General features: G+C 41.6%; 2 protein-coding genes across 4 annotated transcripts in view; one reads left to right on the top strand and one right to left on the bottom strand.

The window, feature by feature from the left end:
• WDPCP (WD repeat containing planar cell polarity effector) overlaps positions 1-503 on the bottom strand; it is a 287,418-nt gene extending 286,915 nt beyond the window's left edge. For both annotated transcript variants that reach the window (XM_014525820.2, XM_025192301.1), the window contains exon 1: positions 19-503. The gene's annotated coding sequence lies outside the window, so the exon portion shown is untranslated. The remainder of the gene's footprint in view (positions 1-18) is intronic.
• Positions 496-13,275, top strand: MDH1 (malate dehydrogenase 1). Of its 2 annotated transcripts, none has more exons than XM_006016752.3 (9): positions 496-533; positions 4,837-4,935; positions 5,298-5,394; positions 6,395-6,570; positions 8,850-8,972; positions 9,119-9,295; positions 11,105-11,218; positions 11,912-12,001; positions 12,599-13,275. In XM_006016752.3, exons 1-9 carry the CDS (start codon positions 531-533, stop codon positions 12,722-12,724), a joined length of 1,005 nt encoding a protein of 334 aa, XP_006016814.1. In that variant the 5' UTR covers positions 496-530; the 3' UTR covers positions 12,725-13,275. The 2 variants fall into 2 exon arrangements, with proteins under 2 accessions (XP_006016814.1, XP_025048102.1); XM_025192317.1 differs by lacking the exon at positions 496-533 and adding an exon at positions 2,714-3,024.
• The last annotated feature ends 380 nt before the right edge of the window (positions 13,276-13,655 follow it).

Genomic DNA, 13,655 nt, shown 5'->3' on the forward strand with positions numbered 1-13,655 from the left:
CGGGCCAGCCGACCCCACCGGGCAGTGCTGGCAGTGGTGGGGGGGCGGGTGACACGCGAGGAGCGGAGCAACGGCGCCAACCGCCAGCTGCTCCCGCGCGCGCGCGGCCCCTCCGTCGCGTGGCAACCAACGAAGCAGCTCCCCTACGCGCGCGCGCAGCCCCGCCCTCTTTTTTACTGCATCCACCTCCTCCAGGCAGGACTGCGCACGCACGCCGCCACGCGCATGCGCAACCACGGAGTGGTGTCCCCCGGCGGAAGTCGGGATAGCCGTCCTTCGCCGTGACCCTGACGTCACTGCAGAAGGGCTGCGCGCCTTTGTGAAAGGGGCGGGGTAGGGACCCGGCCACCGGCCCTGTCACTCAGCTCCCAGTCCCCGCACCCCCACTCCTGTGGGCTGCTCTGAGGCATGCCGGGAGATGTAGTTCCCCGCCGGAAGAGGCTGCAAGCCGGGCAGAGGGCCAGTGGCGCGAGCGGAGACTACAAGGCCCAGGCAGCCGCGCACGTACGCCGCCGTCGCATCCGCCAGCCATGGTCAGTACCGGGGGCGCCCTCCGCCTCGCGGGGGCTGCATCCGCGCAACCCCGACTGCTGCAACCCCCCCCATCCCCGGGCTGTATGCAGCCCCTTCCCCCCGTGTACAGACCCCTTCCACCACGTCGGGGGAGGGGGAAGGTGACCCCGGGGTCGGGGTGATCTCTGCCTCGGTGTCCTCCGAGGCGGCAGCCCCTGGCTGAGGCGCTGCAGGTTTTTAGAGGCTCTGGGAAGAGCTGAGGGGGGCAAGGAGCAGCTCTCAAACAAGGGGTGCCACAGCTGGGGCAGCTCTAGCCTTTGTGGGGTGAGGCATGCTGGATGGGTGCGCGAAATCTACCCCGGGGTTAAAAACTTCTTGGCCCTCTGCAGTCTTTTGCAGCTCCTTGGCCCAGGAGACTTGCTCTGCTCATCTTCCAAAGAGTGTGAAAACCATGCCCCCCACGTTTTCCGAGGGGCACCTTGAGGCAAAGCAGACACCCAGCATGTCAAAAAGCCTTCTGGCCTGTTGGGGCACATGTGGTGCTGCAGGCTGGTCTGCAGTGCTACACACCACACATGCAAGCATTCCCCATGCTGCTGCGTTGCAGCTGGGGCTGTTTTCTTGACCCTGGGAGAGCCTGGGGTCAAAAACCCCATGCTAAAAGAAAGCACAGCAGTGCATGTGGTAGCAGTGTATGCCACCCAAAACTGGAGCCTGACTGCTGGGAGCCATGCTCTGGCTCCTGGCCAGGCTCTCTGCTATAAGAACACTGTGGTTGCAGCTCCACAGGACTCCAGGGGTGCCACTGCTACTTGTCCCCAAGGAAGCACACGCTCCCGCTTGTGGGCTTTCTGAACAATTTGTTTTCTATTATTCTGCAGTCAAAAATGAGCAGAAACTAAGGGCCAGTATTTGCCTTTGGTCTAAAAAGTTTGAGGACTGCTCAAAGGCAAGAAAATGCAGCTGTAGCAATACTCTACTAAATGAAGCTTTCAAGTATATTCTTTGCAAGCTGCTGCTAGATTTGAAGTGTACATAGACCACTGTTATCCTAACCCCTTCTCATTGCTTGTTGAGCCAAGTAAGTTTTCAACCTTGTGCAAGGCCTTGCCTTGCCTATCTAACTTAAGTACTAATGCAAAGTTCACTCCTTTGTGTAGGTGGCACAAAGTTCTCCTGTTCCCCCACATGCCTTTTGATAGAGGACAATCTGATGTGTCTAAATAACTTTTGTAGCCACCCGCAGCATAGTTGGCTATTTTGTTTTATCAGTCTGTTTTGTAAAACAGCACTTCTGCACCAATTCTGATAAAAGTCCTAAATCTGCTGCTAGTTCAGGAGTTGCACTTAGATTGAAATTTTAAGTCCTAAACTTCAAAGCAGAATTGGGATATGGACTATTGCATTGTGTCACTGGAGGTTTGCATCTTTCTTTTATAGGCGAATTAGATATCTTCTCCATCGGAATTCTATAATCGTGGAATCTTTGGAAGCTCTCCCGGGACATAAGGGTCCTGTACACAATCCTATAATAAGATACAGTTTCCCCTTCCCACCCCCCTCCCTTGAATATTTCTTTTTCCATATAGAGTGCTAAATCTTTTGTGCCATTTTTCTGGTTCCTTTGCACTTTTAAACATCACATAGCAAAGGGGTCCATGTGTTGGAGGGTATACATTTGAAACTATGCATCCTAATGTCAGTCTAACTTACTCTCCATTTCATATTAAAACTGGCAGTGACTAAAGGTCACCTTTATACTTACCAGACCATGAAAACATTCTTATCGAAATGCAGTAGCCAAATCGTGGATTAAAATGATTGGCCTATATACAAGTGTCTTTTATGAGAGAGGCTGGTTTCCTTCTTTTGACTAGTCCCTCTTGATAAAGGGGTACTATCAATTTGAGAGAGTGATAATTTAAGGGGGGAAAAATACTTAAAAGTAACTTCATTTGTTACAGTGTTGCCATAACATTTTGTGATTTTATTATTGCGGCCTAGCTTATTTGTTTTTTTTCCCCCTTAAAAATCCAGATCCTAATATAGAAAAAAACTGTGTTTGGGAGGGGTCTAGGGAGGGAAGCTGACTCTTGTTTGCCAGTGCTAGATTATAAAACCTGCTTCATGTTCCAGGCCAATTTTGTGACTGTTATCTTACTCCATGTCTTCTCTCCCCTTTTTTGCATGCTAAAGCAGGAGTGTCAAACATATGGCCTGTGTGCCAGTTCCAGCTTGCGGAGGCTCTTCATCCAGGGGTGGAGATGGAGCCAGGGTGATCAGGGCCTGTCACAGGAATCGGGACTCTGTGGCCCCAGTGAACATGGCTCTAGGCAGCAGGGAGGCAAATGGCCATTTGGCCTGCCCCTGCTTTTGCCGCTTCAGCCACAGCAAGTGGCCACCTGCCCCACTTGCTCATGTGTTCTACAGACCATGGGAAATAAAGAACTAGTTTGAAGTCATCTTTGTTTTGCCAGAAGTTCTATAGCACTCATTTCTCATCACATCAAAGTAAGTTCTTACCTGAGTATCTAATTTAGAGGATTTGGGTACCAGATATTTGAATCTTACCCTCTGGCATGCTTCTTTTTTCCTGATGGGCTACTGAAATAGTATATTAGCAGTCCAATTTCTTGTGGAAGAATGCCTCCATCATTTATTTCCCAAAATGGGAAAGAATCAAGCTCATTAGAAATGTCATACTGAAGGCTATGTTCTAATATTTGATGCATAGCATTATGCAACCTGAACAATCTTCTAATTTACTTATACAGTTCTGTAATCTGGCCATAGTCACTATATATAGTCATTACAAAAAAACCCGTAGACCAGAGGAAGACTGCTTCAGAGCTGGATAATACCACTGTCTTTATTTTTGGTCACTTTTAAGACCATTTTCACCTTTTTACTTAAGTTTGTGGTATAACAAAATTTTGTAAGAGATAACTTGTCATTCTGCAAATAGCAGGAAACATTCAAGAGGTGCATACAAATGCATGTGTAACAGTTAAATGATTCAGCTTTAATAAATGTATGCATAAGATTAATGTAGGAATGAATGAAACTGTATGCCTTCAAACTGTAATAATCTAAATTGATTACTACTTAATTTTACAAGGTGAAAATAGACTGCTCCTATATGGCCTCATTTTCTGGTTATCTAATACTAGTCTGATGCTTCAGCACTCAGCTTCTGAATGCTGCATGGGAAAGACAGTTAAATGCAAAAGCAAAAAAATTAATTAAAAACACTTTTTCTTATAATTTGATATGAGATGATGATGAGACCTAAATTATTTGATAAACAAGAGTGCACGTGACACTCTTAACAGTTTGCAGACAATACCCAAGATGCCTGAAATGAAAATTGCACCTGAGACGGGTAGTGGTAACAAAAGGAGGCACAGGAGTAGGCTTACGTAGTATAAGGTTACTTGCATTTCCTTTGAAATGTGCTGATAGCTCTCCCCAAATATATGGACTCAGTCCAAAATAGTTGGGCCTACAACAAAGTAGTCTCTTGTGACTTGTTTGAGAGGAGTATAACCTGTCTTACCTTCAGTATTTTTCCAGCTTCGGTTCCAGAAGTTTGGTCTCTGGCAATTGAGAACTGTGTATTTAAAGTATCATTCTGCCTCTGGAGACTGGGGTAATTCCTGAGCAATAGAAGCTAATATACATACATGCCTTTTTACTGCTGTCCTATTGAATTTTAGTGTACATGTTTAGTTGATGTGTCATTTGCCTCACTGCTGTATCCTTAGATTTAACATTAAAGCTCCACTTGCAAGTACAACTTCAAAATAGTTTATGACAGCAGGCCTTCAGACACTGTTATAGAATTTTAAGCCTCATATTCTGCTAGTCTTCTGAAAGTTTGTGCAAACTCCAAAAGGCCTGGAGCAAAAGATTGGTATGTAATTGGTTGGCTAAATCCATATTTGAAGTGTAGTATTCTTAACTTTTTCAGGTCTGTATTTAAAAAATAATCCCAATACTTCACCTGGAAAAGTACAACCAAGCCTTTGAAGCCCCAGGATTGGAAATATTCCAAGAGTTGTCTTGGCACTACATTTTTGCAGGTCTAGTCTATTCTGGCTGAGGACAGGTGGGAGTGTTGCCACTGGTTTCAACAGAGGCAGGCTTCTGGGATCTGGCCCTCTGCCAAGTTTATTAAATACTTCAGGACATAAGAATATGTAATTTTCAACGGTCTCTCCAATAACTGTCATTAGTACTTAATGATTCTTTAATCATGGTAAACTTGATTAGCCAGCACTGTGTTAAGTCTTAGTGGTTGGTTTGTTTGTTTGTTTTTTATAGTCTGAACCAATTAGAGTCCTAGTGACTGGAGCTGCGGGCCAGATTGCTTACTCTCTGCTCTACAGCATTGCAAAGGGTGATGTCTTCGGCAAAGATCAGGTAAGGGTTGAACTTAATTATCACTGAACCGTGATGAAGAAACTAATGTCAGGATTACAGTTTGTAAAATATGAGACTTCAGGTAAACTCGAGTTATATTTTGTTATAAATCTTCAGATTCCTCACAATGATATAAGTTATTCTCAAAGTACACTAGGTTTGAAGGGACAAAACAAAGCCTTCTGTTATCCTGTATTGTGCTATCTGGATTTGGTGACAAGTCATAATACTTCAATTTGTCAGAGCCTGCTTTTAAATGATCTGTCTTGCTCTCCTACCTGTCCAGCAGGTATTAGTAAAGTTTAACACCACTTGTTTTAAATTCCTTAGTTCACACTAATACATCTGCATTTTTTTTCCAGCCCCTTTTCCTTGTACTACTGGATATCACTCCCATGATGACTGTATTGGATGGCGTAGTAATGGAACTACAAGATTGTGCTCTTCCACTTCTGAGAGGTGACTGAAAGGAATAGACTGTTCCAAAAGACACTTTCCAACTTCAGGGATTTCCCATGGCCTGTGTTAGACAGGACATGATACTGGATATTACAGCTATCCCTTCTATTCTTTCGGCTATGAATATTCATTAAGTTGAATTAGCTGAATCTAGCCTTTGAACCATAAGAAATTGATGATCACTTCTCCAGATAAGTTTCATCTACAAAACTGATATTTGGATATGCAGCTCCTGGACCCTTGGACTGTATTATCTATCTCAAATATAAATTGTGCAATCTATATCTGACAAATAAATGACTGCATGTATTAGCATGCTATGGCTCCTAGCATAGTACTAAATATGCTTTGACTCTTGACATACCTGTGTACTTACTGAAAGAAGGTGAACAACTCAAATGTTCTGCCCGGCCCCTGGCAAGTAATTGGTGGAGAACATAATTGACAGTTGATGAACTTTTGTCTAACAAACCAGGATTCTTGAACAGTCTATTTTAGTGGGAGAAAGTGAGCTAATGGGCACTGCTGTAGCTATATTAGATGGCAAAAATTAAGTTTCTTCCTTCATTAATATATTGAATGCAGACTGGAGAGGATTTCAGGAGTAAAAAAACCCACATAAATCTGGAAAGTATATTTAACGCTTGCTATCATACCCACAAAAATTAAATGCCACTAAATTGATTGGGAGGGGTAAAGAAGAGGGAGTGTTATGCATACGATGCATCAAAAGGAAGAAGAAAATGAATGAGAGATGATAATTTTATCATTTTAGAAGGTTAACACCTATCAAAAGTCTAACGTATGAAAATAGTAATGGGTGTTTAACTGAGATGTCCATTTAAAACATCATATCAAACTAGTAAGTGTAGACATCTGTCTTCTGGGGGTCTTTTTATCACAGCTTCCTCACTGGACAATCTCCTTTAACATCAAATTCTAAATTATTTGGTAAAAACGTAAGTTAACCACTTGACCTGTCTTCCCCCATTTCTTACAGAGGTCATTGCAACAGACAAAGAAGAAGTTGCATTTAAAGATCTTGATATAGCAATTCTTGTTGGCTCCATGCCAAGGAGAGAGGGCATGGAGAGGAAAGATTTACTCAAAGCAAATGTGAAAATTTTTAAGTCCCAAGGTACAGCTTTGGACAAGTATGCCAAGAAGACTGTCAAGGTGAGTAGAGAAACCTAGAAAAAAATGAAATTCAAACCAGTAACTCTTTTCACTGAACAGATTAAAAAGCAACAACAGAGAGTTCTCTGGTTAGAAAAACCTTGTGAAACCAGAAAATAAAATTGCTCCTAAATCTGAAAGAAAAAAAAAAAAAGTTCTGTAAAATATACAGGAGAAGGGACCAAAGCAGACCCTGCAAGGAAGATGTCCTTTGCTGCCTAGTTTGTTTTTGCTTGATTGCTGTGAAATAGTAGCATAACTATGGATGAGTGAGTGGAGCAAGGGCCTTGGGAACTGCCTATAGAAATGTGCTGGAATGGAAGCCCAGGAACACCTCATCCTTCCTTTCCCATTCCTACAGTCTGAACCTTCCCTTCAGTGGCAGCCAGGTGTGAAGTAGGAAGGGAGGGCAGAGATTTGCTCCCAGGGAAAGCCACTGCTGCAGTAGCAGTTGTTGAAGAGGGCTAGCCATCTCCCTTCTGTTTCTGGCTGCCAAATTGTGGCTTTTAAATCACTGCTTTGCACAATCACTTTCCTCAGGAGCAAACTCAACCAGTAGTTATACCTCTGCTGTGAAGCATTAAGTTCCTCCACTGATACACATTTTATTCAAAAAAGTACAGCCTAATATGGAGAGGAAAGTACCCTTTCTAGCCTGAAGATGTATATTGTAAGAGAAACTCAGGTAGTCAGTCTGAATAGAACAACAACCCTACAGGACAAGTCTCACAAATACATACACTTTACAGTTAGGGTAACCAGAATCTGGAATAGAAGAAGGTGGTGCAGTCCCCAACCTTGGAAGTCTTCAAGAGGAGACTGGATAGACACCTTGCTGGAATCATTTGTTCTCAGCAGTATTCCTGCCCAGAACAGGGGGGGGTTGGACTCTGATCTTTTGAGGTCCCAGTCCTTAATTTCTATGATTCTACAGTTTATTTAACTTAAGTACAAATCTGCTTCATACAAATCATGCTTCCCTTACATCTTGACTGTGTCATAGTGATCAAAGCCAGAAGAAGATATTCCATTAGGCTGGTAGTTAATTTTGGGGAATGATCAGTCTGCTGAAACAAGGTGAATCATCAGATAGGTAGGAACATACAGTTTATTTTACAGAAGTGCATGGCACTACTAGTATAAGAGAAGCTGGTCTTCTACCTATACTCCCTCTCATTCAGGTGAATTAACAAACTGTTCCCTATGCAAACATGGCTGCACTTGATATATCTGTAGCTTTAACCTAATGATTTCAGTAGCAATGTTTTGAAGTAAACATGACAAAGGTCATACAAAATAAGAAGGGACTTCAAGTTATGCTGCTCAGCTGTTTTTATTAGTATTATTGGCAGTATTGGAGGCTTTTAACTGTTTTTTCTCTCAAATTCCTCGATTTCATTCACTGCTCTGAATGTTCTAATGTAGCTCCTCTCCTACAGCCTCTAATCTCAGACTCATGCTCCTACTGTGCTTTTTAATTTTTTTCCTCTGCTGATTCTAACAGCCTGTTTACTAGTCTTTCTACAGTTAGAATAAAATTTCCAATACAACTAACTCAGGGTGGAAACTTAATGAAAAGTCTGTGTCAGAAAGGAAAAACAAAGCCAGATCAGTTCACTTGATTAAGGGCTATGTGAGCTTGACATTGAAACAGGAAAAAAAATGGTTCTTTCCATGTTGACAAAAAGATCTGAGGTACTATATTTCACAATCAAATCGCACCTGAGTATTGCACAGACAAATAGCTGTTTTGGCTCACTTGTAAGTGTAAAATTGATTATGTAAAGCAACATTACTTGGGGTAACTGCTTTTTAAAATAAATGTTAATTATGAGAGGGACAAGTAGATAGCTGACTAGTGACAAATCTGTACTCTTTCTGTATTCAAATTATAATTTGGTGGTAGAACCAGACTGGATTTCAGTGACACTGACCTCCAGAATTCTGCCCTCTTGTATGTTATGGAGTCATAGCAGTGAAGGAGCACTACATTTTACATAATCACTTAAAATATTGCCTTTAAAGTAGTGTTATACACATTTTTAAATAAAAGGGTTTTTTAATGAATGACTACACACAGTAGGATTGCAGCCAAAAAGTTTTGTTGCAAGCAGATACCAAAAGGCTTGGAAATTTTAAGTTCCTGACAGATTCTTTGGAGGAATTCCTTGTCTTGACAAATGCTGACTATTTTGTATTCAGCTTAAGGAAGTTGGTTTGCAGAATTTGTACCTTAGCTAGCTAAAGAGCGAATTTCTTTCCCTTTGTTCCCTTGCTAGGTTGTGGTGGTTGGAAACCCAGCAAATACCAACTGCCTGATTGCTTCAAAGTCTGCTCCATCGATACCAAAGGAAAACTTCAGCTGTTTAACTCGTTTGGACCACAACAGAGCTAAATCCCAGGTAAGCAGGGCTAGAGTAACTTACAAAGTCTGCCAAATAGGTGTCTTTTTAAAAGCAAAGCTTCCTGTAAAAACAATACATTACTTAAATAATGAATTGTAAAGCTCAGATTAGTATGAGCCATGTCTTTCCTACATTCAAATTAGATTGCTCTGAGACTCGGTGTGTCTGCTAATGATGTGAAGAATGTCATCATCTGGGGGAATCATTCCTCCACTCAATACCCAGATGTTAACCATGCCAAGGTAAACCTGCAAGGAAAAGAAGTTGGAGTTTATGAAGCTATAAAGGATGACAGCTGGCTGAAGGGTGACTTTATCACAGTAAGGATTTCTGTTTTATTAATGATCTTGTAGTAATGGGTTTCTACTTTTTTATTGTACAGAGTCAAATTAGTGTTAGATAGCCAACATCCACAACCTTAGCAAAGTGGATCTTCCAGTCCTAGAATTTTCTTTTTTAAATAGCTTATCTGGTGTCTTATTTACATCTTCAGAATTCACAGCCCTGTTCCTGTAGAACTCACTGTCACAAATCTTATTACATTTAAGCAAGCTAGCTGGATTTTTATACTAAAATGATCAGCACTGAAATCAATATTGAGCCTTTAAAGTTGCTGGCACTGGGTGTCATCTGACATGGCAGCTTTGATATCTTTGGAAGAAGACAGTTGACTTTTCAGTAATTCTTTGACACTTTAGTCTGTAAAGTTATCCTCTCTGAATAACTGATCATCACTAGAGTATGCCTCTTAAAAGGTGCCATTTCCTAACAGACTAGGGTCTGACCTCAGTACTGACTGGGAACAACAAGCCATTCAAATTCTACTTTGTCTCATTTCTTGGTCCATTTGTTACTTGTCTGTTTGGTCTCTAAGGTGATGAGGTTCAGCCTCTTGTTTCTGTTGTATTTGCTTTAGCCATCACTATTTTAAATGGAAGAAGCATATTGAAGGGACAGGCAATCCATTTGATCTCTTACGTATGCTTTAAAACAACTCGGACAAAGCCTTCTGACCAGATGAGAGAGCTTTCACCCAAGGAGATATTAGGAAGGTTTTGAGGTTATTGTGTAAACTGACAGTTTAGCCAGATTCAAAAAGGGATTGGATGATTTTATTGGAGGAAAAGTGCATTAGTAGCTATTGAGTATGGGAGTTAAGGGTGCAACCTCTGAGTCAGAACTTCCTAGATCCTAAATGCTGGAGGATGCAAGTGGGAGAGGAATAGTAGAAAAAATCCTCGTCATATCCAGTTCACTCCCCCTTTCAGCATCCACTCTTTGCCACTTTGTGACCCAGGATACTGGGCAAGATGGACCTATTGGTCTGACCCAGTGAATGGCGGTTCTTATATAGAGGATGCCTTGGGATCTAAGTGGTATGGAGCCAATTGCCAAACTTTAGCTGTTCATGAACAAAGAGCCTGTTTTTTCATTTAATGTTCCGGAAATGTCTGTTTTACTATGATTCTGAAAGCATGGTGGTTTTGGTTTCTGGGAGGGGGTGGTTTCCTCCTTGAGACAATCCTGTAGCAGAATACTTCAAGGGATAAAAAGGATCTTTTGGCAGTGTCAAAAGACTTGTGTGCAAGTGTAAAACTAAATACTTGGATTGATGGTATGAATTTACTGTTTGACTAAAGACCAAGACCTGCTTACCAGCCATTGTATCCTGTAAAATTTTTCAGTATTTAAAGACAGATTTACTGTACCAGCTTCAGTTCAAGATGCTTGATGTGCATTAAATATGATTGAACCTAGTGCTTGTGAAAGATCCTACACTGATAGTCCTGTGGGACAGATCTTTAGCCACAAAACAAGTACAGCCAGGACATACCACCAGCAAGTTTTTAAAATTCTCCTCTGGAAGAACACCTTAATTCTTTACTATCGCGTTTGCTCATTGGGAGGGTTCTATAGCTTAATTCAACTTGAGTTGAGTCATGTTTCTGGACTACCTTCCTTTGAGGGAGATAGAAGACTGAGAGGTTTTTATCCCCTAATGTTACATCTGCTAGATGGCAAAGGTACTGTTTTGCTGATCAAGTCTTTTGACATTGAAGAGACATAAATGACGGCTGTATAACAGTTTGTGGGGGGTTCTCCCCCCCCCCCTTCTTTCTCCACTATAGACTGTTCAGCAACGTGGTGCAGCTGTTATTAAGGCTAGGAAGCTGTCCAGTGCAATGTCAGCTGCCAAAGCTATCTGTGATCATGCGAGGGACATCTGGTTTGGCACTCCAGAGGTAAGATGTGGCTCTTGACTGATCAAACTCTTTACCTAATGTACTTCTATAATAACATTGGCCTATTTCTTAATTTATAAGTGACAGAAAAATTCTGCATGTAAGCTGTACCTCCTCCCCCTGCCCTCCCTCAAGATCAGCTGGATGCAAGGAAAAAGGCTCCCTGTGGGTCCGAAAACTTGGAGGGGAGCGGCGGGGCAGACTAGTGGCAGCATTAATTATTGTGCAGGATTGGGGTACCACACAGGGTTAGTCTGCAGCCAGACTTGGCGCACTGGGTCTGACCCAGCACATAACCCTGGACCTAGTACGTGGCTCTAGAGCCAACACGTGGCCCCAGAGCCAGACTGCAGGGCTGGAGCTCTACATACCAGATTAGGCCCTGGCCCGGACAGGCAGCCCACAGTCTTCGTGTACAATCCCCTACTCTAGAGACTCCAGACCTCTGGTATTTAACCATACTTCAAGGTAATTTTTTTCTTTCTGTGGGCCTTCAGAAATAAGGTGTGTGCTTTATATGTAGGCAAGTGTTACATATGAGAAAATGTTGTATCACTTGTTAAAGCTTTCTTAGCATAGCCTTTACCCCCCGCACCCCACGCGCACGCACACATTCCTCCCACCTTGTTCCCCAGGATTGTGCCTGTTATAATGGTAAGGAGAGCTATTTATCACTAACTGTTCTATTTTCAGGGGGAATTTGTTTCCATGGGAGTAATTTCTGATGGCAATTCATATGGTGTTCATGAGGACTTGCTCTATTCATTTCCTGTTGTAATCAAGGTAACTAGACTGCATTTAAATGTAAAGGTGGTCTTTATACAAAAGTTTCTGTAACGTTTGGACCATGGTTACTGGGGAGCAAGCTTTCAAGATGCATCTGCCTACTGAGAGAGGCACACTTCTTCTGCTAGTTTGCAGCTGTCTGACAATCTATCTACAGAAAAGCAATCTGAAGTTGGGGGATGGGGAGGAAACAAACACAAACAACTGCAACTAATTCTCTAACTTAAACTACATATGAAAGCAAAGTTAATGTCCCTAAGACTGCCTCAGGTAAAACGACTTACATTTCATTTTTCTCATGCTAAATACAAAAGCAAGTTTGTTTGGTTATTTTGTAAGAGAGCTTGAGGTTTTAGAGTTAAAATGAATTTTTTCATTTAGGTGGGAAATAATATCACTAATGGACCACCAAAGACTTATCAGATCTGCTCTATGTTTCCATTTCAACTTGAGCAAGTCTTGTCAAGTTTTAATATTTGCATTTCAGATGTCACGTTCATAAGTGTCACTTGTTTCACCAGTGTGCCTAAATTGCAAAGCTGGTGGCTTTTATAAGCAGAACTTAATTCTCAAAGCAATTTTATCTTCAAATAGGACAAAACCTGGAAGTTTGTTGAAGGCCTTCCCATTAATGACTTCTCCCGTGAGAAGATGGATCTGACTGCAAAGGAGTTGATTGAGGAAAAGGAGACTGCTGTAGAGTTTCTGTCCAGTGCATGACTAACTGGTTATCAGGAATTAGAAAATCATTCAAATGCAGAAGAGTCTAAAAGTCGTCTCTAATGCTAAATGCTATTACTGTATTCAAGTAAACTGTCTGTGGCAATTGTGCATCTTAACAGTTATGTGCTTACAATACACTTGTGCCTGTTGAATTATTAGCAACAAGACAAAACTATAACACGATTATTCAAAATTAGTTCTCTGACCACAGTTCATCAGTTCAGTACTAGGCGTCTTCTGTATAAGATGCATAATGACAATGGTTTGCATCCTTTAAAAAGATTAGCACAAGTTCAGTTGTTGCTCTGACATTGGAATTACTGCAATATACAAGTGATCATATAAAGCAGGTTTAGCACTCAAAAATGAAAAAAATAGGACATTGGTCCTCCTTGAACTACTAGTTAGTACATTGATTTCAAAGACGCAAGTAGAGAATTCCATCAGTTGTGATGGCTACTGAGCATGTTTTGTTCATCCTGGATATGCTTATTCTGTCTGTTTAAAAAAGCAAACAAACAACCCACATTAAAAGATACTGAATTAGATGATGACTGTTAAGCATTTTGTCCTTGTGCCTGGTTTGATTCTAATACTCCTTTATTTATTCTAATTTTTAAGACTGGAAGGATACCCCTTTCTGGCCATAACCGAGAGAGATTTTTTTTTTCCTTCCTTGGAGTTTTTTGTGAAGATTATTGTGTCTTCAACTCTATACTAGGTTGAACAGAAACAAAACTTCTCTGCAAGTACATACCTATTAATATACTTCCTATGTAGTTTTGGGAAGCCTTATTGACCTGACTCTAATCAAAATACCGCTCCACATTTCCATTTGTACTGTTAATAGAAAACATGAGTCCGTTTTAACTTCAAAGTGTTTCGGTATGCCAAGCCGAACGCAGCAACTTTTAACTGTGGACCCTTA

Source organism: Alligator sinensis, unplaced genomic scaffold (assembly GCF_000455745.1).
Source record: "Alligator sinensis unplaced genomic scaffold, ASM45574v1 scaffold219_1, whole genome shotgun sequence".
NCBI lineage: Eukaryota > Metazoa > Chordata > Crocodylia > Alligatoridae > Alligator > Alligator sinensis.

Excerpts from the sequence above, each read along its gene's own strand:
- MDH1 (XM_006016752.3), top strand. Across the intron at positions 4,936-5,297 it reads ATGTCTTCGGCAAAGATCAG|CCCCTTTTCCTTGTACTACT; the intron begins GTAAGGGTTGAA and ends TTTTTTTTCCAG. Across the intron at positions 8,973-9,118 it reads ACAACAGAGCTAAATCCCAG|ATTGCTCTGAGACTCGGTGT; the intron begins GTAAGCAGGGCT and ends CATTCAAATTAG.